General features: G+C 55.7%; 1 protein-coding gene across 1 annotated transcript in view; it reads left to right on the top strand.

Annotated features, from left to right (window-relative positions):
- ABCC2 (ATP-binding cassette, sub-family C (CFTR/MRP), member 2) overlaps positions 1 to 11,711 on the top strand; it is a 19,152-nt gene extending 7,441 nt beyond the window's left edge. The window contains 22 exon segments of the mRNA XM_010294140.1: positions 42 to 179; positions 456 to 602; positions 900 to 984; positions 1,059 to 1,125; positions 1,522 to 1,648; positions 1,795 to 1,971; positions 2,075 to 2,242; positions 2,543 to 2,729; positions 3,596 to 3,716; positions 4,118 to 4,259; positions 4,523 to 4,742; positions 5,212 to 5,366; positions 6,297 to 6,452; positions 6,555 to 6,754; positions 7,395 to 7,521; positions 7,919 to 8,020; positions 8,108 to 8,251; positions 8,524 to 8,682; positions 8,938 to 9,104; positions 9,472 to 9,666; positions 10,095 to 10,239; positions 11,700 to 11,711. Coding sequence (XP_010292442.1) covers positions 42 to 179; positions 456 to 602; positions 900 to 984; positions 1,059 to 1,125; positions 1,522 to 1,648; positions 1,795 to 1,971; positions 2,075 to 2,242; positions 2,543 to 2,729; positions 3,596 to 3,716; positions 4,118 to 4,259; positions 4,523 to 4,742; positions 5,212 to 5,366; positions 6,297 to 6,452; positions 6,555 to 6,754; positions 7,395 to 7,521; positions 7,919 to 8,020; positions 8,108 to 8,251; positions 8,524 to 8,682; positions 8,938 to 9,104; positions 9,472 to 9,666; positions 10,095 to 10,224 — 3,114 coding nt within the window. The 3' untranslated portion in view covers positions 10,225 to 10,239; positions 11,700 to 11,711.
- The last annotated feature ends 227 nt before the right edge of the window (positions 11,712 to 11,938 follow it).

Here is an 11,938-nt window from a genome sequence, read left to right as displayed (position 1 = left end):
TCCTGTGAGTCCAGCACCCACTCACTCTGCTCATCCCACAGATCCTGAAACTTTTTGCCTGGGAGCCTTCATTTGAGAAGCAAGTCAATGAGATCCGGGCACGTGAGCTCAAGAACTTGGTGAACTTCGGTTACCTGCAGTCAATCTCTATCTTCGTGTTCACGTGTGCTCCCTTCCTTGTGAGTGCCAGTGGGTCTGGGGAGGGCTGCACCATCCTCAGAGCTGGGGTTGGGCTGTGTCCAAGGGGACCGGAAAAGTATAGTCCTGGCTGCTGGCCAGAGAGCCATGGTTAGAAAGGGGTCCCATCAGACTGGTGAGACGGGGCCCAAAGGAGAAGGGAAGCAGGGGGAGAACAGGTCCCCAGTGTGAAGGCACTGCTGAGGCCTTAGGAGAGCATGAGGGGCTGGGCTGCACAGAACCACACTGATGGTGGCTTTCCTGGCTATCTGTCCTAGGTCTCCCTGGCCAGCTTTGCAGTCTACGTGCTGGTGGATGAGAACAACGTCCTGGATGCACAGAAGGCCTTTACTGCCATCTCCCTCTTCAATGTGCTGCGCTTCCCCATGGCCATGCTGCCCTTGGTCCTCTCTTCCCTGGTGCAGGTCAGCCCTCACATAGGGCAGGGGGTGCAGGGGGATTTCATGATACCTCTGCCCAAACCAGCACATGGGTTGGTGTGTGATGGACCAGGGTGTTGGGCACCCAGGGGTCAGTGCACAGGACTCTGCTGGCAGTGGAGCGGGACAGGACTCTCATACGGGACACAGGCTTGGGGCTCAGAGGTTGGGGCTGGTGCTTGGGTGGGGGCTGTGTGGATGAGGTGCTCTGCTTACGGGGCTCCTGCCAGCCCACCCGGCCGCACCCCATGCCCACATGCCATCCTCTTTCTGCCATGGCAGACCAACGTGTCGACTGCAAGGCTGGAGCGCTACCTGGGCGGAGAAGACCTGGACACCTCAGCTATCCACCACGATCCCATTGCAGGTAGGTGAACGTCCGGCTTAGTCCCTGTGGGTCACAGGCTGGCCCAGCCCTGAGGGATGGCTCTCTGTGGACAGGCAGTGCTGTGCGTTTCTCGGAGGCCACCTTTGCCTGGGAGCAGGACAGCAACGCTGCCATAAGAGAGTGAGTGCTGTGCGCCACGTTCGGGGCAGATGGCTGGAGAGAGGGAGTCTTCCTGTGGTGTTAGCTGGGGATGGCAGTCACCTCGCTCAGTGCTGCTAGCGGCGAGGGCCCCAGAGACACTGCTTGTGGACAGGCAGTGCTGTGCGTTTCTCGGAGGCCACCTTTGCCTGGGAGCAGGACAGCAACGCTGCCATAAGAGAGTGAGTGCTGTGCGCCACGTTCGGGGCAGGTGGCTGGAGAGAGGGAGTCTTCCTGTGGTGTTAGCTGGGGATGGCAGTCACCTCGCTCAGTGCTGCTAGCGGCGAGGGCCCCAGAGACACTGCTTCCCGCTGGTCCTGTGCAGGAGCCGGCGGGTGGCCCGGCAGTGCTGCTTCCCCAGCCCTCACGTCTTTGCAGCGTTACCCTGGACATCGCACCTGGGAGCCTGGTGGCTGTGGTGGGGGCTGTGGGCTCAGGCAAATCTTCGCTGGTGTCAGCCATGCTTGGGGAGATGGAGAATATCAAGGGACACATCAACATCCAGGTGAGAGGAGCTGGCTGGTGTGGGGGGCTGTGGGGCTGCCTGGGGGCTCAGCGGGGAGGCAGCAGGGCAGGACAGGTCCTGGAGTGGTAGCTCGGGGCAACGACAAGCTGCAGAAGATGGCAGTGTTCTTGTGCCTCTCTTCCCAGGGCTCGCTGGCCTACGTCCCCCAGCAGGCCTGGATCCAGAATGCCACATTGAAAGACAACATCCTTTTTGGGTCAGAACTGGATGAACCCAGGTATCAGCAGGTCATCAAGGCCTGTGCCCTCCTTCCAGACCTGGAGCTGCTGCCCGCGGGGGACCAGACAGAGATTGGAGAGAAGGTATCAGCCCTGGGCACTATGGGTTTCCCGTAGCACCCACAGCAGAGGACAGAGCTGTTGTCCTGTGCCAGCCCAGGGCTCAGAGAGGTCCCTTCCCTCCCAGGGCATTAACCTGAGCGGGGGCCAGAAGCAGCGAGTCAGCCTGGCCCGGGCAGTGTACAGCAACGCAGACATCTATGTCCTGGATGACCCGTTGTCTGCCGTGGATGCTCATGTTGGCAAGTACCTCTTCGAGCATGTGCTGGGGCCAAAAGGGCTGCTGCAAAAGAAGGTGAGCATCTGTGCCCTCCTCCCCACCCCAGGCCAGGCAGGAGTGGCACTGGCATGTTGTTGACCATCCAGGGAAGGCTGAGGTTGCTTGCTTGGGACAGAGAGGGGTTCTGTGGCTTTCACGTGGGGCTGCAGCAGGCAGGAGAGGCCTCATGGGTCCCCAGAGGTGTGCCCCATGTCCCCACAGCCAGGCATTGATAAACAGAGAGGTCCTCAAGTAGGGAATGAAGAGCCTGCAGGCCCATGGCTGGGGGGCGAGGGGTGCCCTGATGCTTACTACCCTGCAACCGCTTTGTTGCAGACACGGATCTTGGTGACGCACGGTATCAGTTTCCTGCCCCAAGTCGATAACATCGTGGTGCTGGTGGCAGGAGCAGTGTCTGAGCACGGCTCCTACAGCACCCTGCTTGCAAACAGGGGGGCCTTTGCCCAGTTCCTGAACTTGTATGGCAGCCAGGAGGAGGATGCTTCAAAGGATAATACCACAGGTACGGGGCACACAACGGGGCTGCGGCAGTTAGAGGGTCTGTGTGTGTGTCTTGGGGTTATGAAAACCCCAAGACCTGATCTGGCAGTCTGACCTGTCTCTGCCCACCCCGGGCCCCAGTGGTGGCTCCTGTGAATCCTTCCCAGCTTCTGGCAATCAACAGCACAAGGACTTTCTGCCTAAGATTTGCATCCCTCGCATACAGCCAGCAAAGGACTGGAAGGAATTTTTTCACTCCTTTTTTAGTTAATTTATGTTTATGGGTCCCATAATCTTACGTGGCAACAAGCTCCATACCTTAGTGATGCTGGGGTGAGAAAGGTCCTTTGGTTTATTCCAAACATGCTGTTGGACGTTTCATCTTTACTGTGTCCCTCAACACTATGCGGAGGAGTGGTGTCAGGTCAGGTGGATGCTCACCCTGGCTGGGCTCAGCCCAGTTGTCCAGCTGGAGCCTGGCTATTCCCAGTCTATCTCCAGAGGGCCCATCTCCACCTGCTTAAAGAGATGCCCCTGAACTGGAGTGACATGACCTACCAGACCCTGCACCTACTAAACTAGCACAAATTTCTGCTTGAGGTCTCACCAGTGGTACTGGGATAAGTCAGCAGCAGGGACTGCCTCCATGCAGGCCTTTAGTCCTATGTCCCTGTCAGTTGTCCCTCCAGTACAACAGGTTTCTTCCTTCTCCTGCCGTACTGGGCTTGCAGCAGGGTTGGAGGTGTAATACATGGTGTTCGGACACAGCTGGGGCCTGGGGTGTGGGGAGTAGCTGAGTGAAGCAGAGGTGTGATGCATAGGAACTGCTCTCCCCTCAGTGCCTCACCCTACCTTCCCTCATCCCTGTGCTTGTAGCTGTTGCTTTAGCTGGGAATGAAGAGCAGGGTGATGAAGATGTTGAGCCTTGCATGGAGGAGGGCCCTGAGGATGTGGTGACCATGTCCCTGAAGCGAGAGGCCAGCATCCATCAGAGAGACTTCAGTCGCAGGTGGGGACTCGCCTGAGCTCTCAGCTCTCTCCCCAGGCCCCTGCACTGCTCCCTTGGAGTTGGGGGTCTGGAGACTTTACTGGGGGGGGATTCCTGCAGAGAAGGGGCTGGGAACCTCCATATCTGCTCCCAACACCAGCTGGGCTGGATCAAGAGCATCTGATCTTGCCTTTACTCACATTAGTGTGTGACAGCCTTATTCTGTGGTCTTCCCTGAAACTCCTGCCAGTGTGGTTCTGCTTCTGGGGACAAGGGCTATGATTTCATGGCTGCAAATGCTTAGGGCTTCCACGGGACTCATTCAAAGATGCCCCAGTTAGGACATTATTTCCCAGAGGGCTCCAGCACTGGAGTCCTAGTGCAGCATGGGGGGGACCCCCAGGAGAGAAGGACCCATCCAGTACCCGTGACTAACAGTGCCCGTCACCTTCCTGTAGCCTTAGTAAAAGAAGCACCACTTCCTGGAAGAAAGCTCGGGATGATTCCCCTGGGAAGCTGAAAGGCCAGCAACTGATTGAGAAAGAAGCTGTGGAAACCGGCAAGGTGAGGAGGATGGAGGGAGTGGGCACTGTGCTGCCCTGGCTCAGTGCTACAAGACCCTGACTGTGGCTCAGAGAAGCCGGTGCTGGCATTCTGTGGCCTCACTGCAGCCAAGAGGCATTGAAGGAGACAGAGGTGCCTGGGGCTGGTGGGCAAGGTGTTGGAGGGGAGAACTCTGGGTGGCAAGGTGGGAGTCCCAAGGCTGTGCTGGGGTGTCATTGGACATGGTTTTCTAGGCAGCAGTGATGGCCTGAATTGGTCCACAGGTGAAATTCTCCATGTACCTGCGGTACCTGCATGCTGTTGGCTTGCGGTATTCTTTCTGGGTTGCCATGGGCTACGTTGGACAGTACGTTGCCTTCGTGGGGACCAACCTGTGGCTCAGTGCCTGGACTGATGATGCGCAGCGTTACCTGAACCAGACCTATCCCGTGGAGCAGCGAGACCTGCGGATTGGTGTCTTTGGGGCGCTGGGGGTGTCACAAGGTGAGTGTGGGAGCACAGGGGATCCCGCTCACCTCAGCTGTGTGGTCCATGAAGGGATACAGCTTGCAAGACCTGCAGGCAGCAGTGCAGCAAGGAGCAGGGCACCCAGCATTGTGTTTATTTGGCTGCTGCTACCTTCCTTCTGGCTCCTGGCTGAACTGATATCAGTCTGAAGCCACCATAAACTGCCCCAAGAAGTCTGTGTTTCCCCCTTAGGTTGAAGGTCACAGTCCTTAAGCAGTCTGGAGATAGTCCTAGGGCCTAAGGCTTTCCAAAAGGGTTAGCGTTCTTCCCCTGTGGTGGAACGTGGTTACTGGGGCCTCCCAAGAATGTGGGATGCAGGACTATCACAGTGGCTTGCTGCAGAGCTGCTGGCTTGGAGCTGCTTGATGTGTCCCTTGAGCCAAAGGGTGCCTGGGGTCAGTGTCACACATGAGCTGGTGATGACCACCCCGTGATCTCCTTGCAGCTCTCTTCCTGCTCTTTGCAACCATCCTGTCTGCTCACGGTGCCATGCGGGCCTCTCGGGTTATGCATCAGCAACTGCTCAGCAACATCCTGCGTGTGCCCATGAGCTTTTTTGACACAACCCCGACTGGCCGCATTATGAATAGATTTGCGAAGGTAAGAGAACAGCCCCAACATGGAGAAGGTGTTTGTTCTAGCAGGTCTGGAGAGCATCCAGTGGTAGCATAGCCCTGTTACTGTTAAGCACTGCACAGATGAGCGCTGATTGGGGCCTGGAAGGGACCAGAAAGGCATGTTGGATGCAAGTCTGACTGAGGCAAACCACACCCTGGACTATACTAGGACGAGAGTGGCCAGCAGATCACAGCAAGTTATTCTCTCCTCTGCTCAGTGCTATGGAGGCCACACCTGGATACTGTGTCCTGTTTTGGGGCCACGTGGTCAAGAGGGACATGGAAAAACTGAAGAGGGTTCAGAGTAGATTACCAAGAGAGGCAGGAGCCTAGAGGTCATGTTTTGTAATGAGCTGTCCTTCTGGTTATGGACTCTCAGCAAAATGTAGTCTTTGCTATGTAAATAAGACTCATAAAACAAAGAGAAAGCAAGAAAGGAGGGAGAATACAGACTGGCAGTTTCAAGTGTGCAGCAACTCCACTTCTTCCTTTGGTAACATCTGTTGATTTTTGTCAATACAAATCTCTCATGAGATCAAGCCTCTGGGCCTGCTGGGTTTACTCTGAGATGAGGGACTATGTGGTACCCAGGTAGAAGAGGGATGATCACCAGCTGGAGACCTGGGTGCACCTGCATGGACCTGGGGTCAGCCCTGTCCCTCTTTCTGCCTCAATTCCTGCACCTGCATCCTGGGTCCAGATGAAGATGCAGTTCCTCAAAGATGGTCTGTGCTACAGGAGAATATTATAGAAAGCTTCTCTGTTAAATCAGCTGTTCTGAAGCTAAGAGCTGTGGCCCTAAATGGGGTTGTGACCCTAACACTAATACAGGTAGGAACCCTGTATATGTGGAGCCTTTGGGCTTCTTCCTGGGGTCACTGACTGCGTCTCCCCACTTCTTTGTATGCTCCAGGACATCTTCACGATAGATGAGACCATTCCCATGTCCTTCCGCAGCTGGCTCTCCTGTTTCATGGCCATCATTAGCACATTGCTCATGATCTCCCTGGCCACCCCATTCTTCGCTCTCGTTATCATTCCCTTGAGCATCTTCTACTATTTTGTGCTGGTGGGTAACCTGGGCTTGAGAGAAGCTTCTGCCCTGCTTAGAGCAGTATCTTTGTTGCTGCTGAGCTTTGTGTTGGTAACCAAGCTGTGTCCCTCATTTCAGCGCTTCTATGTCTCCACATCACGCCAGCTACGCCGCCTGGACTCTGTAACTAGATCTCCCATCTACTCACACTTTGGTGAGACAGTGTCAGGCCTTTCCGTGATCCGGGCCTATGGACACCAAGAACGGTTCCTGCAGCAGAATGAGAGCACCATGGACATCAACCAGAAAAGTGTTTACTCCTGGATAGTCTCAAATAGGTTGAGTTTTACTCCTTATGCCACAGCACAGCCTGCAGCACCTCTGCCCAGGGACTTCTGGGTCCTGAGGGAGGTCCCTGAGATGCTGCAGTCCTCCTTCTTTATCTCGGGACCGAGAGTCTGTGTAGGAACTAGGGGAGCTTTGGATAGGGACACCATCTGTGGGATGGAGATGTCTTAGGGTGATTTTGAAAGCCAGAGTGTGGCCCCCTAGAAGTGTCCAGAGCCTGGGCAAAGTGAGATGTGCAGTCCAGGGCTGAGATGCTCTTGGTGGGTCCTGGGACTGGTCTGATGCTCCAGGCCAGGTGGGACTGCAATGGGGGCAGTATCTGGTGTTGATGTGTTACTGGGTAGATACTTTGGTGCGTGAGGGTTGTACAGTTGGGGGTCCTCAGATTCATGGCATTACCAGCACAGGAGGTTATGTGTGAGACACAGGGGCCGTCGGAAAAAATCAACCTGCTTGCAGAATTGGCTACAAATCACATGATGTGTAGGTGCAGGTACCACGTGTACAGAACTGGGCTCAGGGCTGGGTGTGCAGGGATGCTGGTGGGGTGCTGGTCTCACTGGTGGGCCCTGTGTTGGGTGTAGGCAGACACCTCTCCTGCTGCCCCTCAGCTGTCTTCTTCTGGTGCAGGTGGCTGGCCATTCGTCTGGAGTTTGTTGGGAGCCTGGTGGTCTTCTTCTCTGCGCTTCTAGCTGTGATTTCAAAGGGCACTTTGGAAGGTGGCATCGTGGGTCTTTCTGTCTCCTCTGCCCTCAATGTGAGTCAATGAAAGCTTTTTCTTATTCCTGGGCAGGGCTGTTTCTGGGAGCTCTGGGCTGGCTGCAGGATGCTGCCCTGCCTCCAGCTCTGATCCATGGAGAGGGGATTAGCTGGGGTGTCCCATTGCCTGGGGAGCTGCTATGGAGCCAGGGGAGCACACATCCCAGTGTCAGGGGGATGCTTGTTGCTGTCGGGAGGAGGACGTTCCTGCTGTGGATCAGAGATGCTACAGCAAAGCTTTTGAAGGGCTGGGGAGAGGCTGCTGTGGCTGGGGAGTGGAGAGTTAGCGGCCAGGCCAGGAATGCTCATGCCCAGGCTGAGTCCCTGAGCTGCAGTGGAAGGTGGTGTTTCCTGGGTGCCACTGAGCTCTGCATCCTCTGGGCTCTGCCATGCAGGTAACCCAAACACTGAACTGGCTGGTGCGGACGTCTTCAGAGCTGGAGACAAACATTGTGGCCGTGGAGCGGGTACATGAGTACACGAAGGTGAAGAACGAGGTGAGGAGACCAGGCAAACACCTGCTGCACAGCTTGATGATAGCCAGCATCACAGGCTGCAACCCACGAACTCTCCTGTGCCTCCAGGCTCCATGGGTGACAGAAAAGCGTCCACCCCGTGGCTGGCCCAGCAAAGGTGAGATCCAGTTTGTGGACTACAAGGTTCGTTACCGACCTGAACTGGAGCTGGTTCTTCAAGGGATCACCTGCAATATTGGGAGTGCTGAGAAGGTGAGGACCTCTCTGCTTCTGCTCTCACTATACCCTTCCCATAGTGACATGGTGTTAAAGTTGTTTCTGTCTTAGCTTCGGTCTGTGGGCTGGGAGCAATGGTGATGGGATGTAGCTCCTGGGGCCTTGTGCTGCTGGGCAGGGACAAAAGGAGACAGTCTAGGAGATGGTGATCGCAGATGCAGGGCAGGAAAGCCTACCAGACCAAGATAGAGAGCATCTGGCCTGTTTTCTTCAACCCTGTCAGCTGGTCTAAATACCTGCTTCCACAGGTTGGGGTTGTGGGCCGGACAGGCGCTGGAAAATCCTCCCTTACCAACTGCCTCTTTCGGGTGCTGGAGGCTGCTGGAGGGACAATCATTATCGATGAGGTGGATATAGCAACAATTGGCCTCCATGACCTGCGCCAGAACCTCACCATCATCCCTCAGGTGAGCTGATCCCCACCTTTCCACGTCCCACTGCTGCATGGCCTCCCCAGGCTCTTTTCCCTGGGCTACACATCACCTTTAGTGCATCCCTGGGTGCTGCGGGGTGTCCAAGGGCCTGTGAGCATGCTGTCGTCACCTCCTCTGCCCAGCTGCCGGCAGTGGGGTGGGCAGGATGTGGCCAAACTTGGGTGCCTGGAGCCATCACCCCTGCTGAGTGGCTGTGGAGTGGCTGAACACAGTGCTGTCCCTTGGCAGGACCCTGTGCTCTTTACTGGCACCCTGCGGATGAACCTGGACCCCTTTGACCAGTACACAGATGAGGAGGTCTGGAAGGCCCTCGAGCTGGCCCACCTGAAGACATATGTGCAGGACCTTCCCAAGGGGCTGCTGCATCTTTTGAGCGAGGGAGGGGAGAACCTGAGGTGAGTGGAAGAGCAGAGGCACATGCAGCTCCCCTCCCTTCCCCTGGTCCCAGGGAAGAGCGACCCTGAACAGCAGCCTCCAGCAGAGTGGCTGTCCAGGGATGAGGGCACATAAGTTTCTGGGAGTGAAGGTGCGAGAAAACGGCCCAGGTGTCAGGGCTATCAGGAGGCCAGCATGAACCAACGCTTCCATGGTGGCTCAGAGAGCAAGATGCTGAGGGATGTGGTGCTCAGGGTGGCAGATGATCAGCTGGGGCAGGGAGAGCTGGGCAGGCATGGTGCTGGGGTCAGGGCAGTGTGTAGCAGTAGGCTTGCAGAAGCCATGCTGGTGCCTGCCTAGTAATTGATGTTCTCTGCCTCATCCCAGTGTTGGGCAGCGGCAGCTCGTGTGCCTGGCCCGAGCCCTTCTCCGCAAAGCCAAGATCCTCATCCTTGATGAAGCAACAGCAGCTGTAGATCTGGAAACTGATCATTTAATCCAGACAACAATCCGGAGCGAGTTTGCTGCCTGCACTGTCCTTACCATCGCCCACCGCCTCCACACCATCATGGACAGCAACAGGTACCATGAGGCAAGGGGAATGGGGCTCTGGTTTCCTAGGATGGGACAAAGAGGTGGCTGGCAGCATAAGCAAGGATGCAGCCAGAAAGGCAAGGGTGGATGCAGTGCCTGGGACAGCAATATACAGAGCTTCTAGGAAAGTAAAATAGAGGGATGGGAAGGGTGGCCATGCAGTAGTTATGCCTTTGTAGGGAGAAACATTTTTTTGGATCCTTCTTTTCAGTGATAGGCCATAGAGGAGTTGTTGACAACTCATGTGTGTCACCCTGCCAACACAGGGAGGCAAGCTGTGCCCTCACCTCAGTGTTGGGAGGTGAACCACAAAACGTGATAGTAGGAGTGAAGGTCGGTGGGGCTGTAGTGCTGGTGCCACCAGTGCTATTGGCTGGGATCCCAGGAGCTCAGGCCTTCTCATTCCCTGCTGCCAGGGTGATGGTGCTGCAGGCCGGGAGGATTGTGGAATACGACAGCCCCGAGGAGCTGCTCAAGAAGCAGGGTGTCTTCTCCGCGATGGCAAAGGACGCTGGCATCACAAATATAGAAACCACCATGCTGTAGGTGAAGCAGAGCAGTGTGCGGTGTGTGCACAGGCAGCTCCCTCCCACTGGCACTCACCAAGCAGGCACTGGCATCTCCTCGCAGCCGGGCTGCCCAGGAATGTGTGTCTCTGCAGCTGGGAAGCGGGGAGGGTGGCTTCTCTAGCTGTCAGGGACAGGACTTGAGTGAGCTGTTAACCTTGCTACCACACCCTGCCTGCTGTGCACACGAGGGTCTGGAGCTGCATAATTTATTCCAGCATAAAGGGGAAAAAAATTATCTGCCAGGCAGGGAGACCATGACCTCCTTGGGGGTCTTAAGTTTTTGTACTTCCCCACGCCAGGGGAACCTGCTAAAAAAGATGCTTTAGCAGTATGGAATGAAATTTACAGTTTAATCTAAGCCTTAATGTTATAATTTATTTACATTTTGTAACTGTTTCTAGTCTTCCAGGTAAAAGTCTGACTTTAAGGCATGCTAAATAAGACTCGGTTTAGCTTTAAACCTGGCTAGTGTTTGGAGGAAGCTGGTAACACAGGTTATGCAGGCACACACGCATGAGGAGTCTAAATTGAGTGCCACAGCTATACCCAGGCATGAACACCACTCTGGCAGTGGAGGTGGAGAAGCCAGGGCGGGCCTACCTTCCCTATGGCTCCAGTTTCCTTTGATCATAGTGCCAACAAATGAAGCAGTCCCTGGGGCTATTGTAACCACTAGTGAGGCAGATTTTGGGCTGTGGCTTCAGACTACAAACCTGTGGTGGAGACAAGCTGGAGAAGTGCAGGTACGCGTGCATGCTACACTGACGCACACACACAGAACACGATGGTTACCCTTGACAAACTCTTGACCCTTCTTTGTTCTTGGGCATGAAAGCAGGAGCTGCAGCACTGACACCGACTGCTGGCATGCGGAGAGCCTGTGCCCATGTGCACACTGCCTACCCACATACAGCAGGGCAAACCCCTTCACCCTGGCTGGTGGCAGGAGGGACATGTGCTACCCGCAGGCCCAGCCGAGTCATGTAACACACAGCAGGGGGAGAGGGCAGTGCAATCACTTCATCTTAACAAAGAAAGAACTTTCCTGTGAGGGTTTCCTAGTTACTGAGCTGACACCAAGGCATAAGCACATGGGACCCCACCAAAAGGCAAATGTTCTTCCTGGCCCTGCAGGGTCTGCATGAAATCTGTGTGCTTTGCCCCCCTCCCAGCTCTCCCGACACTTGCACAGGCACCTCCTGTACACAAGGGCAAATCTTTATTTACAGAGCAGCAGTACAGGGGACACAAACATTGCCCCAAGGAGAAGGGGGCTTCCCCCGGCTTCAGGGCACAGCAGCAACAGGTAAGACACAGCACCCTGGCAAAGGGCACCACATCCCTCCCAGGGAAGGCCTTGTCCTCCCAGCATGTCAGCACCATCTCCACTGCCCTGCAGAAAAGCTCAGGTGAGGCAGTCCTGGTTCAGAGCACTCCCCCAAATCAGGCTAGAGGACAGCATGCGCTTTGCCTTCTGCCCTGCCCCAGCCCAGAGCAGCCAGGTGGGCATGTCAGCACAAAGATGGGTCTTGAGCACTGGAGATGCTACACTGACAAGGGAATATGGCATCCTGGATCTATGGCTCACCTGGGAGATGACAACCCAAATAGCTGTTGCTAATAGCAGAGCTTGGAGAGGCCCCAGCGCCTGGGAGACCAAGCACAGGGATAAAGTACCCACTGGGGGCTTG

Source organism: Phaethon lepturus, unplaced genomic scaffold (genome assembly GCF_000687285.1).
Source record: "Phaethon lepturus isolate BGI_N335 unplaced genomic scaffold, ASM68728v1 scaffold36079, whole genome shotgun sequence".
Lineage (NCBI taxonomy): Eukaryota > Metazoa > Chordata > Aves > Phaethontiformes > Phaethontidae > Phaethon > Phaethon lepturus.
The sequence above is the reverse complement of the archived record's forward strand: the minus strand, read 5'-3'. Positions and strand labels throughout refer to the sequence as shown.